The 14,453-nt window shown below is 37.7% G+C and overlaps 2 protein-coding genes across 2 annotated transcripts; both read right to left on the bottom strand.

Annotated features, from left to right (window-relative positions):
• Window positions 1-496: 496 nt before the first annotated feature.
• Window positions 497-4,101, bottom strand: LOC145788366 (uncharacterized). Its single transcript, XM_082600140.1, has 5 exons — window positions 3,942-4,101; window positions 2,785-2,938; window positions 2,023-2,270; window positions 1,501-1,617; window positions 497-665 (listed from the first exon to the last, which is right to left on the bottom strand). Exons 1-5 carry the CDS (start codon window positions 4,099-4,101, stop codon window positions 514-516), a joined length of 831 nt encoding a protein of 276 aa, XP_082456266.1. The 3' UTR covers window positions 497-513.
• Window positions 4,102-5,137: 1,036 nt separating this feature from the next.
• LOC145788365 (protein unc-93 homolog A-like) lies at window positions 5,138-14,050 on the bottom strand. The gene is made up of 5 exons (XM_082600139.1): window positions 13,903-14,050; window positions 12,367-12,516; window positions 11,604-11,785; window positions 5,429-5,764; window positions 5,138-5,326 (listed from the first exon to the last, which is right to left on the bottom strand). Exons 1-5 carry the CDS (start codon window positions 14,048-14,050, stop codon window positions 5,138-5,140), a joined length of 1,005 nt encoding a protein of 334 aa, XP_082456265.1.
• Between the last annotated feature and the right edge of the window lie 403 nt (window positions 14,051-14,453).

The following is a 14,453-nucleotide window of genomic DNA, read 5'->3' as shown; positions in this document are numbered from 1 at the left end:
TTCAGGCTTATCTCATGATAAAAAAATATTCAACTACAGGCTGTCGCGTGCGCAACGAATTGTAGAAAATGCTTTTGGCATATTAGCTTCAAAGTTTAGATGTTTTCGTCGTCCTCTTCTAGTTGCTCCTACTTCTTAAATTGTTAAGGCAGCCGTTGTTGTTCACAATTTTCTCAGACGTGAGTGTGGTACACAATATCAAAGTCCGAATTCTACTGACCATGAAGATAGCAATGGGACCGTGCACCTAGGTGAATGGAAAACGGAGGGCATTTCTCAAATGCGTCGCATCGGAAGACGAAGCTCATCTGAAGCCATGAATGTACGCGAATCTTTCAAAGATTATTTCAGTAACGTTGGAGCAGTTTCATGGCAAAATGAAAAAGCTCTGAGCACCACGCAGCTTAAGATGAATTGTAGCATGAAATAACCATTTTCAAGTTTGTTTCATCACAATGTATTTCAATGAAAAATGTAGAAACATCAGAAATGGCACACTAATATAATAGGCTACTAGTTACAATGTAATGATTCCACTTGTTGTGTGTACGTTTTAACCAGCTCCATCACTTCGTTTTGGAAATTCATCCTGATTAGTTTTGGCATTTGTCTGGCCTCTTTTGCTACAAAGTCAAAGAAAGAGCCGGTGGAATCATGTTCTTGTTCTGCAAAAATGAAAACAGATACATTATAACATCATCATCAACCAATTTTGATTATACAGGCCATGAATTAATCCTCATGTCGAGGGTGTGGCCTGTCTGTCTGTCGAGAACGAAGTCTTCCCCTCCACACCTCGCGATTTATTGGGTTGGCAGAGTCCATGTTCAGGGCTACAAGGTCACATTTTACAAGTTCTTCCCAAGAAAGTTTTGGTCTACCTTGACCCCGCTGTGCTGCGATGTTGACACATCTGACCTGTGAGATCCAGCTTGAGCTACGCTCAACGTGACCAAGCCATCTCAGTCTGCCTAATTGGAGGACTTCACTGATGTCTTTTAGTTTAAGCTTTGATAGAAGAGTCTCAAACTGAATGTTGTCTTCAGGCTTGACTAGGCAGGTCCATCTTACCATCGCTCTGTCATTACGTTGTAGGCGCTTGACGGTGCTTGCTAAAGTAGCCTACGTTTCAGAGCCATAGAGCATGACACTCCTCATACAACTGGAGTAAACTTGCCCTCTGGTTGCAGCAGGAAATTGCTTGCTTGTGAGGATAGGTGTTAACAAATATTGTTAACAATAGGTGTTAACAACAAATTGTGTTAAATTATTTCATGTGCTTTCAAACTTGTGTGGAGTTCTCGAGGTTGCAATGCCAGTTCAGTATATTTGTATTTCTGACCAACAAAGCGGAAAAATAAACTTCATGTTCATAGCCGGGGTCTAGCTAAAAGTTGAGTAGGCCTACTGAATAGAAATTAACTACTGAACATTTTGAAGTTTATTATGGCAAAGAAAGGTAGGCTATTGTAGTTTCAAAACAGCAGATAGTTTGGTTACCTGCTTCCTTCTGTATGTCTTTTAACTCCTTCATGCAAAAGCTAGCAATGGATGTCGTACAATCGCTTAATTTGCGTTTGCGACCGCCAGTTCTTTTCTTTTGCTTTGTACAAGTATCTGTGAAAGACGTAAAGCAATATGAAGACGTGTTTGGTTGGTTCTCGGTTTTTTGAATCTGTCAATCTCGGTAACCAGTCCTGTTTCAAAAGCCTCTACAAGTATGCGAAACGGGCATATTGAGGCTTCGTCAGTCTGAGGATAGAGTGAAGTTTCCTATTCCTATAGTTGTTGGCGAAGAAATGTTCCATCCACTAGGTGCCGCTGAATGGTAAGCAGTCCTGAAATGCGTCGCTCAAACGCACACCCCAAAAACCGAACCGGCGCCGCTTGATCTTGAGTCGAGTGCTAAGCCACTGACATCTGTTAATAGGTCCATAAACACACACAACATAACCCACAAACGATTTGCGATGAATTCAGCATTTACAGGCCGCAAGGCGTAGCCTACTTCAGCTTATTTACCTGAACTCATACGCTGGTTCAATGAAATTGGCGATGATTCTACTGAAGCAAGCTCGCTGTCCTCAAGAGAAAGAGTGACATTTTCATTTGGAGCCTCCGATGATTGGCTGTTGTCAGGCAATGAATTAAAAACTGACTGAGCGTCAGCTTGTATGTCTCCAGCAATGTGGCAGTCAGCTTCATTTTCTGTAAGAGGTGATTTTTCTTGAAGATCCTCTGAGATTCCAAACGTCAGATTAGAAGTAGTTCTGTAAAAACATTTGTATACTTTCAGTGCCATGGGTATTTGGGTAAGGCTACTCGAAACAAAAATATTTCGTTTCGAAGCGAAATTCCTTTTCTTGATTTCGTTTCGAAATAATTTCTGAGTAAAGAAATTCGTTTCATTTCGAAGTCCAAGCCATTTCGTTTCGTTCTGTGTTCGAAACGAAATATACAAGAGTTTGGAAATATAAAAAGTGCCAAAAACTCATACATCAAAGTGAATTCGCATTAAGGCTGTTCAAAACAAAATTCCTTTTCTTGGTTTCGTTTCGGAGCAAAAATCTTTAAAAAGAATTTTGTTTCGAACAGCCTCAGTATTGGGTACGCAACAAAACATTTCAGTGACATAGCAGGCTTATCCTTGAGCAATTAACTTTCAGTTATGGCAACATACGTTTGTGTGAAATACATATTGATTGAGAGAAATGAAGACTACATACAGGTACAGATTGATTTATTTTGCACCACATAGGCTAAGCAATGCCTGAATATACTTACTTTCTATATGCCATGACTGGGTCAAGAAAACTCATAATGTTGAGCAAACTCCACGGCTTGCTAGTGGCAGCTGCATCGCCAGATCGAGGGATTTTTTTCCTTATTCGTCTGTATTTATCCCGAAGTGATTTCCACACTTTTGAACAGTCTGAAACTAAACAAGCATATTTTCATCTAACATGATACATATTAATGACTCATCCATACACTGACTTGTCCTGCATGTTCGGTCCTGTAATAGGCTATCATGAACTAGGGATGGTAGAAGAAGGGGATTGCTCACTCAAAAGTAAGGTGGACAACTGGAGGGTCATAATGTTATGACAAAATTTGATACAACTACAACTTGAGGTCTACTGCCATATGTCGCATACTCAGGTGCAGTTTATATGATCTGCCCACGTGTGTACAGAGTGTGTATCGCCAAAATAAATGTAGGAAATGTGTGATATCATGTTTATTTAATATTATTCAAGTCATGATAATGCAGGGTTAGAATTCACGCAATACCGGTAATGGTAGGTAGCCTTACATTGCTACAGTAAGGTTTTGCAGATTTTCTAGCACCCAAAATTTTACCTAAACATAGCAATTCATTTGATGAGAATCAATTTACCTAAAAGCAAAGAAAACGTTGTGTAGTTCTGCTAATTTTTGAACTTCTTAATAACCCTCCAGCTGTTTATTTCGCAAGAAAAATCAGTAAAGTGAGTCGTCCCGATATTCCACTGTCCCTATCATGAACAGTTACATGGCTAAAAAACAAGTATCCTATCAAGCAAAACATTGAGTAATACGATGAATCTGATATGTCTCTTACGATGAATCTGATATGTCCTTAAACTTAACTAAAGTAACCGTGGTTACTCAATGTTAGGAGAAATGCAGATGATAAATTTTACTTGGATCCATGTATTGTAGGATGCAACCATAGAGGTCTGGTCTGGGTTATGTTGGTTTAGATCTCACATTGTTATTATGCACTTCAAATACAATAAACTACGAAAAGCAATAATAATACTCTAAATATACCCCAAAAAACACTTTTACACTATGTTATATTGGGTGGTTCTTATATGTAGTTATAATTCAAAAGTTAGCAAATAAGGACCACTCTAATATTACAGTATACCGGTACTAGGTACTACAAGACTCACCATCAGGGCAATTACATTGAGCCGCAACTTGCACCCAAGCGTTCTCACGGCTGTTGTGGTTGTGGTAGGACTGTGTCTTCAAATCCCAAAGACATGAAAAGTCTTGTACGGCCAAAATTAAAGTTTCCAATTTTTGGTCGTTGTTGAAAAATGTGCTCATTTTTTTACTGAGAGTACCGTTACAACTAGTAGGGCTAGCTACAATAATGTTATGATCTAAATGATACCCTTTCTAAGTTACTGTTCTAACTACAGATTCTAACTAAAATAATTTGGATATATTCCTGATTCACTGGTCATGAAACTGAGCACTTTGGGTACAAGCTTGCTGTCCTAGGTAGCCTTACCATACTCATTTTATAATAATTTTCCTTAACTACAGTCCTAGGTAAAGCCAAAATAACTTACTGAGACCCAGCAATTGCCTTATCTGCTACAGAAACTTTCCCAGGCTATTCAATATCCCTGTATAACTACCAACTTCAAACAGGGTAGTTGTCCAGACTCCAGCCTAAGCGAAGCAGACACCCGAGACTCAGAAAATCAACTTTCGAGCCAAAAACACGCATGACGTCACGCAGAAACCAAGCGCAGCTGAGCAGAAAAAACGCTCAGGATCGATCTTTGTCACACGCTCACTTTGTGAAACTGAAGCAAAGCAACTACAAGTGAGCGACACCAGGCGACAATAAAACAAACAAAAGGTTCGCTTTGCTGCGGCGAAAATAACTGTAGTGTGAACGCGCCTTTAGTGTGACTTCAAAATAAAAAAACTTTTTTTTTTCAAAATGTCGTTTCAAAGTGACGTTTAATCTGCGAGTAAAATTACTGTTACTATTATTATTTTAGTTTCTAAAGGTGTTATTATTTAATTGTCTTTCTTAAAGACACAACAAGCGAACTTGCCCACTTTTCTCCACACTGTATATTATGCAGTGTGCAGTGCATATGAACTGCATTGCATAAGAACTGCAGGTCAAGGGAAGGGACTGAATGAATTCCACTTTTTAAAGTCTTTGGTATAAAACAAATAAGGTTTGTTTCAACTACCTGCTGCATTCGAGATGAAAGATCGTTAGTCTGTCATGGGGTGCCAAAAAATATTTTTCTCTTCAGTTGAGTGCCGTATGCCTAAAAAAGTTGGAAACCGCCGTCCTCGATAGTGATATTTACGCCAATGATTTGTGTTCCCTTGATTAACTCGACAATAAACTCACAGATTCAACTCCAATCATGCATGAACCAAATGCTCTGGTCAGTTCTACAAAAGCAAAACCAATCATAAGACCACAATGGACTGAAAAAGGAGCAAGAAGTAATTGCTTTGGATGTATCACTACTAATCCAGTTTGTTTCAGTGTAGACAGGACTGATTGCAAATTTGTCTGAAAAAAAAACAAACAAACAAAACAAATAAATCGGAGTGATATGATTATTCTGAGAGAAAATTTTGTATAGCCTACAAAATATACGCAAAGACCTCGCACCTTTTTGTCTTCTGTTTTGCTAATGTTAATTTTATCATCTGGGCTATCATTTATATCTGCATCATCAACAATATCCTTTGTAAAAAACCAATGAATAACTATTGCAAGTAAGACTAGACCAGTCATGACTCCCAATAAAATGTATAAAAGAGTTTTGCCAGATGGAACATAACTGTCGATATTTTGTATGGTGATGTTTGGGTCTTGGCAGTCATTTTTTCCACAAACTGATAAATCTCGAGCTATTGGAGTCGGAAAAGTAGTGTTTCCATTGTCTGATGAACTAGATGACCGTTGAAGAGATAAGATTCCGTATGAAAGCAAATTTCCAAAAACCTGAATAGCAAAACAAGCAATGATAACTATGAAGTGCATTTTATATTCATCAATTTAACAAAACCTGCTAGCGTTTGCTTGCCATAACAGAAGGGAATTTCAGAGGTTTACAAGATCTGCGAATGGGCAATTGCCCCCCTTCTAAAATAAAGAAAAAGCAGAGATGGGCACGGTACAATTTAAAAGTACCGCGGTACCGGTACTCGGTACTGGTCAAAAATAGTACCGTGGTACCGGTACCGGTACTATTTTCAAAAAGTACCGCGGTACCGTTACGGTACTCGGTACGGTACTTTTTTAAATACAAGTTAAATGACTTAAAATGATGATTTTTTTGTGATTGTAATCGAAATAATCTTACATTTAAAACCACAAATGCGATTCATCTCCATCCCAATTATATTAACAAGTAACAGCAACGCGCTATGACGATGTTCATATTCTACACAAAGACTGCTCAACCAGCTCTTTGGTAGGCACGCAAAGCTGAATGGAACAGATCGGAAAATAAAGTCACAAGTCTCTTGATTTTGCTCAGTATAAATGTATAAATTTAAGGTAAGCATATTAATACTTGTTAGTTTATAGACTTATAGTTAAGGGCCAACCCAACATGCCGCATAGAAAGCTATTGGAAGTAAAGGTCATTCAACATCAGAGGTGTAAAGTAATGAAAGTAGTGTTACTTAAGTAGCAATAAAACAAAAAACTGGTATCCATCTAAAATGGACTGGCTTGCAATTAGCATAAAAATTAGCATAAACATAAAAGCAATTTGCACAAAATAAAAGACAGTGACACTATAATTTCTTTTTACTTTTATGTTAAGTAGCAATGTTCAGTAACTAGTACTTTTTGAGTAGGCCTAGTTTTATTTTTCATTACTTTCTACTTTCACTTGTTTAGTTTTATGCCAAAGTAACTTTACTTGAGTAATTTTATATTTTGTCAAGTAGAAAGTTGTAACTTTGGTAAAAATCTGTTAAAAAGGTATCGTTTCCAAGATAAAAAAAAATATTTTAAAGAGAAATAGTTAAAAATAAAAAGTTTTGTTAAAAAGAATTATTAAAACGAAAAGTTTATCTTCCTAAGACCTAAATGATTCATTTAAAATTAAACTATTAAGTGAGATATTTTATGACTAAAAATATTGGGATTTTGAAATATTTTTTCAAAACTTGATAAAATTTGTCAAAAATGTTTGTTTTTTGACTGCAAAATTTATTAATTCTACTTGAGTAATTTTAAAGATCAGTACTTTTTTACTTCTACTTGAGTGGTGATGTGCTCTGGTACTTTCTACTTGTAATTGTAACGAATTAAAATTGACCTTCAGTAACTGTACTTTTACTTGACTATTCAAATGGACTACTTTTTACACCTCTGTTCAACATTTATCTCTAAAGATTAAACAGGGGCCCATAACATTTGAAAAGCAGTAATTATGCCACATACGGAGTAAACCGCAAAACAACGAATCCTCATTGGACTCCTATTTTAACACACAAAATTCAAAGCAAAGAAAGTAATAAAAAAATTTAGGAATTGCAGTACAGTCCTCAACACTTTACAAAAAAATTTGATAAGACCCTAAAGTTATAGGCCTATTACTTTATAACTAATTGGGTATTTAGTAAAAGTTTGGGGCAAGCCTGTTCTAGGCATTCGCTTTCAAAAACAGTAGCATCTCAAAATGAGTGTCACTTAATCCAGCTCGTTTCGGCCTCAAAATGTCTTTAGCGGTGGAAAAAAATCTTTCAATAGCAGCACTTGAAGGGATTGCAGTGTTTGTTTTAATAAACAATCTTTCGATCGTCGGATGCTTAAAGCGGACTGATTTTGAGACATCTCTGAGGACTCATTTTGAGAAATTCATCAACCAGTTTAGATGCACTTTGTCGTCGGCTTCTCGGTTGCTCAAACAAAAAACCTAAACACTCGTCTTGCTGAGCTACTTCTTCTAAGTCGTCGCTGCTGCTTTTAGCTTCATTCTGACCTTCTTGCTCAAGCAAAGATTCAAGCTTGCTGATCATCTGAGTCTTGATGCTTTTCGCTATGCTTTCCGAAATAAATGAATATCGTTCATCCATGTTCGATTGTGGGATCAACGAGAGCCGAAAATGTGGATGCAACGCCATGGCGAGTTGATGATCAGTGCTGTGGAGTACGTGATGAAATCTCGTACTACGTTGATGAAATCTCGATTTCTCTTCGCGTCATTTTCGTTCATGGATTAAATCGTTACGGAGTTAACATTGTTGAAAAAAAGTACCGATAAAAGTACCGGGTATTTTGACCAAAAAAGTACTGGGTATTTAGGCAACCGGTACAAATTTCAAAAATTACCGCGGTACGGTACCGGTACACAAAAAGTACCGCGGTACAATTGTACTCGGTACTGCCCACCTCTGAAAAAAAGGAACTTTATTCATGATGTAATTTTAAGGTCTAGTTAATGTAGAGTAGACTTACACATCATTGTGTTTTGTTGAAATCGCCTCCTCTTCAGGCTAATTGTTCTATCTGCCCCTGGCAACAGCTGGCATACGGTATTCGCACCTCACTAGCTGTTTCCGTTGACTTAGCTATGTAAATTTCTTACGTGTTAGCTCAGCTCAGTTTGTTTTTATTTCTGACCATCACAACGAAAAAACAATATATGATAAACATAGCAGAGGTCTAGAAAAAGGTAGAAGCAACAAAACGCGGATGTTATAATGTGCTTAATACCAAAGCGGACAAGCGGACAATCAGTTTAAAATATGGCACGGTCGCAACACCTTAGCGTTAGACGTTTTCAACCTGAGGTAAAACTACCTTACTGAAAGAAAATTATGTCTGGCCTGGAGGTACTATATTGCAGAAGGAATGAGAGCTTGTAGTTTATGATTTCTGCAGGCATATAGATTTTAATCTAGAAGGATTGGTAGGCCTACTGGTAGAGCTAAGCTAACCATTTTAAAGTGGAATAGGTCAATAATGAAAATAAAAAGACAAGAACCTTCACGCTGTACGTTTACATTTCAACGTATTACTAATATTATTTGTAAATTGTTCTGCATATTATTCAGGAAAATTCAGAGCTGGTTTTGATGCTCTTTGCTCTAGTGCGCACAAAGAAACCAACAATCTCGAACCAACAATCGTTTGCCTACTTGCAAGTAAGCTATTTGTTTTGCAAAATCAAATCTTTTGGTGTAGATCAGGGCTACTCAACTGGCGGACCGCAGTCCGAATCCGGAACTTCTGGGTGTTGATGGTGGACCTTGAGCTTTTGGAAGAATAACCTCATTGCCACGTTTCAGGGCTTTTTTAACGGGGCAGTTCCACTTAGAAAAAAAAAATTCATTTTTTTTTTATTTTATTGTTATATATTGGAAATTAATCGTAGATTCCGAATATGCAGTCAGTTTTCACCTATTTGCCCTCATTAGGCTTCAAACTGAAGGTTTTCTGAACGCACCTCAGTTTAAAATGTAAATAAACATTTGCATTTTTGTGAGAATGTTATTTGCAAGATGTTTTGTATTTTCCCTTACAAAATCTAATAATAAATAAGTTAAATAGCGCCACTTTTTCAAAAGGTTAACCAAGTTTATTGAGAATACAAAGAATTCCTTTGAATGGACATAGAAGTCACATAGTCAAAAGCATAAATTTACCTAATTCTATTTTTCAAATGCGATTTACTCAAAATCATGTTTTTGTGCACTAAAAACGTTTCTTCTAGAAGACTACTTGTCAGAATTGGCTAAAACTTTTAACAGATGTACAGTAGGCCCTTACGGACATAATGATTAAGTTTTGTTTCAATATTCAGAGTAATAAATATTTTATTACCAAATTCTGAAGTCAAATTTGCTCTCGATGCATAGCAATTATTAAATTTTTTATATTTAAACAAATAAAAGAGTTAAAAGAAATCCCCTCTATCAATTTATGGCTAGGATAGGCCTACCCTACTAGATCACCATGCAGTTTGAAGTCCCTACCTTTAACCATTTTCGAGTTTTTAGGGCTGCAATGGAGACAATCGGTTGATTTTATTTACAAATTCAAAATGGTATAAACCCTTAATGGATTGCCCCAGCCTAACAAAGTAAATATTTTTGGATGGCTTGTTTCCTCCTTTTTCCAGCAATATATGGTTTGTTGGGGTTTGTGGGTGAACTTTTGTGTGTGGATTGCAGTGACGTTCGGTGGCTTAAACCGTTGGGAAAGCAACTTGGAAATATGCTGCAGCAAGGTAGTAGGCACGAAGGGCGTAACCGTCGGGCGAAGCCCGAAGGCGTGTTGCCGAAGGCAACACTTCCAGCGGGGGGTCTGGGGGGCCTCCCCCAGAAATTTTTGAAAAACAGTTCCAATTTGGTGCGCTCTGAGAGCATTTCCAAAACAAATCAAAAATAAAAATCTGTCAAATTGTGCTTCGCCTATGTCGTGATCATACATCCATTTAATGTTTAGAAGTCACAAACAATCTTAATTTTAACGTTGCAGGACCAAAATCCTGTGTTAGACATAGAATAATAGTTGTCTAAATGTTTAATTCGTCATGAATGTTCATTCTCAGATATTCAGTTAAGCCTACACTACAAAAACTAACACTTAGGCCTCAACATTACGACCGCAAGCAATTTGTACAAAAAGCTGGATAAGTTTGCCTCCTGCGTATAGAAGCTTAACAAACTAAATATTGCATCCGCACCTGAACGTTCATTGGCGAAGTAACGTTATATCAACGCTGTAAAAAGGGCAAAGGCATGACTATGAAAGCTAGTACAGTAGGCTAAAGTACATGGCGAGGAGACATCAAAAAACAGCAACAAGCTTTTTGGCATTATGATGCGGTGCGTTTACCGTGACGAGATACCATTCTGACGAGTTAGTCTAGTGGCTCTAGCGAATGTACGCATTGACGTCACTGGGAAAGCACAACTAACCTACCATAACCATAACACATTTGATTGGCTAAGCAGCTGGTGACGTTTTGCAAAACGAGTGAGGATTGGTTAAAACGAAGGCGTTTTTTGACATTTTTGAATCTGGGAAAGCAAGTTTGATAGTTGCTTCCCTGGAGCCTCAGTGATTGTTTCTGACAGAAGGTTTGCGTCAATTGGCACTTATAGGCAAGACATGCGGTTTGGTGAGGACTTAGACTACTCACAAGCGTTACGAGTAATTCTAGTCACGAATACAGTAATTTTCAAGTTAAAATAGACGTGATAAAAATAATAAGTTAAACCTAGAATTCAGTCATTATATTTTGCATAGTTTTTGCTAAGGAAAGCACTGCTTTCCTTGCTTTCCCTCACCGATCGTCACTGGTAGATTGTTATTTATGACAAGTACAAAAAATGCGATTCTAAGTAGAACTGCCCCCTTAAACAGATTTCTACTGGGAGGAAGCAATTTTTACTGTTATTATCTTAGTTACAGATTTCTACTGGGAGGAAGCAATCTTTACTGTTGTTATCCTAGTTGCAGGGGGATTCTACTCCCAGACTTCCCAATAGTTACTCCCAGATAGTTTAACTTTCGTGGTTGCGTATGAAATAACTTATTCACCGGACCGCTAAAATATTAAACTTGTCAAACCTGACGTTTGTTAAGATTTGTTGAGTAACCTTGGTGTAGAAAACCCATAACAAACTGTCAAAACAATTTTTGTAAAAATTCTGTTGTTTATGAAGCATAGTTGGGTACAAATAGTTACTGCAGAGTTACTGCATGCAACTGTTCGACACTGATGTCTCAAGATGTAGACCAGGCTTCTTTGAAGCAAAATGGAATGAGAAAAGTTGGATAGCTACAAATAAAAGTTTACGTAAAGTAGTCTTACTCCGCTGAAATGAAACACAGAAAACATCACTCCAATGAACTCCACAGCATATACGCCAACTTCTTTTGAACTAAAGCGAGCATAGCATCTTGCATAATATATGGTGAACATTACTAAAGCTGGCCATATTGTTGCCTCTCCTATTCCCACTATTGCTCCAGCAGGAATGAGCGTGTATGATGCTGCAATATAAAATATGTTGTTATGCACATTACTGCACACAACGGTGTATGCAGTACTCTTAGATATGAACAACTTTTATAACAACCAACAAGATTTGCGTTGACATAGCGCGTGTTTCAAATTCTAGCAATTTTATAACATAAAATGCAATATCTGGGTTGTATTTAAACGTTGAATTCTTGCTACATAATATAAGAGTAACAGTTCAGCGTCAGATATTAGACTAAGACCCACGCCTCCACAGAATTTATATCATGGTTTGCTTCATTGTATCACTACTGATTCCTGTAACTTTTAAAATTATCAATTACGACTTGTGGTTTTCCAGTTTTGAAATAGAAAGAAGTTCAAATGGATTGCTATGGATGAAGGTTTGTACAGAAGACAGAGGTGATGTTGATGAATAGATAATGGTGATTGGTGAATGCAAAATCGGTTCCTTCATCAACATGGCGTCATAGCCTACGTCCCTACAGATACATACCCTAACTTTAAATGTATTTTTGGTTCTTTACAAACATAAAAACACAGAATACAATAAAACCTACACATATTTTAAAGCAATAATGTATATTCGTACCTGGATAAAAGTTTGCCAAGATATATATAAGATACGTCCCTTCGCACAAAGTGATGCAAGTTTTGGCGCCAATTAAGCGAAGAAGAATAGGAGTTACGAAAACACCAAAAACTGTGGCTGTGGCATAAATAGCAGTTCCAGACGCAACTCCTAAAACAAGAAAGTTAATACACTTTGTCCTTAATTGTCCACCCCGTCAGCTAAAAAAAAAGTGGATATGCGCCTGGCTCAAGATCACGCTGCGCTGGTTCGACTCTCGGGGTGTGCGCTTGAGCAACGCATTTCAGGACTGCTCTCCATTCAACGGCACCTAGTGAATGGAATAATTCCCTGGCAAGAACACTTCAACAATCGGAAAACTTCACTCTGCCAATCTCGGTAACCGACCCTGCGTCAAGAGCCTCTACAAGTCTACAGTATGCAAAACTACCAGGAATAACCTATCAAGGCTTTGTCAGCAGGGCCGGGTTTAGCTGATGTTGGCCCGGGGAACTTTTAGATCGGGGGGCTCCGTGCAAAAATTTGTTTCGAGCCTTTGACACGAAAAACTATTACTACGTCCAAAAAAAGGTAAAGGTCAGTCCCATACTTGATCCAAGCATTGGGAGATGAAAAGATAAGGTTATAATTATACTAAGCCTTTGGCATTAAGGAGAGTAGGGTGGCCAGTTCCTTTCTCTCGGCCGCCTTTACTTTAGCAACTACGCCCACCCAATTTATTACACCCTGGGTAGAGGTGAGCGGTGTTTGTCAACAACCAGCTTAAGCCGGGAGTCGAACCAGGATTGCATAATTAGAAAGCGAGCGCCTTATCCGCTGCGCTATCCCACGTCCAAGGGAGAGTTTAACTAATTGGCGTCCGGGCAATTTTCGATTGGAGGGCCCCTGTGCGAAAAACTTCTTAAAGTAACTTAAAAGTCACCCACACCGCTAATGCCTTTTCGCCAAGCTCAGTCACCACCTTGTGACTAAAAAGTAACCTTGAAAGAAAAAGGAGGCATTTTGCAGAAACTTTAAAGACTGAGAGAAAATAATAATAATAACACAAAGTCACATTTTCCACGTCGGTGGGCCCTTCAAAAGGGGGGCCCGGGGCAACTGCACCCTCTGCTCTTTTCCCTCAATTCGGGCATGTTTGTCAGTCTGAGTATAAAGATTCAAAAACCAACCAACTTTAGTACATCTACCTACTGTACTTAGGCTACATAAATATGTAAAATATTTCACATAGACAATTTGACACTGTGCAGTAGCCTACAGCAAGCCTATATAATTATGCTAGATTAGTTCAGCGCTCCGTAGGCCGTCCCTGCACCAAATAAAAGTACGCACTAGTCCCTTGCAAGTAAGAATGAAATAATTTTGACAAAGAAAGTGTTTTTTTTAACACGGCACCTACTTTACAAGACATGGCCCTAAAAACGCGTGTAATTGTGATGCTGCCTCGAGTCCCATAGTCCCATAAATCAACTATAGTAATTATCACAATTACTTCTACGTACAGTAAAAAGAACAACAACTTAGGGAAAACTTTACCGACACCATCTTCTATGTTGATGCTTGATTGAAGGCCAAATGCAGTCAAATATGCAGAGAAGGTTAAAAAGATGCCAAAAAGAAATAAACAAAATGTAATCATGACTGTGCGCTTAGAAGAAGGCCAATTTTGCTCTTCCGTTTCCATAACGATAAGATGACAATTTTTTGATAAACTAATGCTCAATTATAGACAGACAATCGATAACAACTTAATAACATTGAATTGCATAATTCAAAATTAATACAGAAATGAAATAGATACATAATTTCGAACGTTTTCGGCAAAACTTTCTGCCCTCTTCAGGAAAATATCTTAATTCATCTAAACAAAACAGTTATTCGTGAAATGTTAATAATAAATGACTGAAATTCAATAAAACTGCACTGACCTGCGTACAAGCAACAACTGACGAACAAACACAAAAGGTGGTAGCAATCTGTCATAATTATGCGGGAGTGTGGTCAATTATAAGCTGCAATGAAGAAAATACTTGTTATTTAAAAAATAAAATCACCAGGCATGCTACCTAATGTTTTTGTCTCATTAC

This window comes from Aplidium turbinatum, chromosome 2 (assembly GCF_918807975.1).
Source record: "Aplidium turbinatum chromosome 2, kaAplTurb1.1, whole genome shotgun sequence".
In the NCBI taxonomy this organism is placed as follows: Eukaryota; Metazoa; Chordata; class Ascidiacea; order Aplousobranchia; family Polyclinidae; genus Aplidium; species Aplidium turbinatum.
Note: the sequence above shows the minus strand (reverse complement) of the source record. Positions and strands in the feature narration are given on the sequence as shown.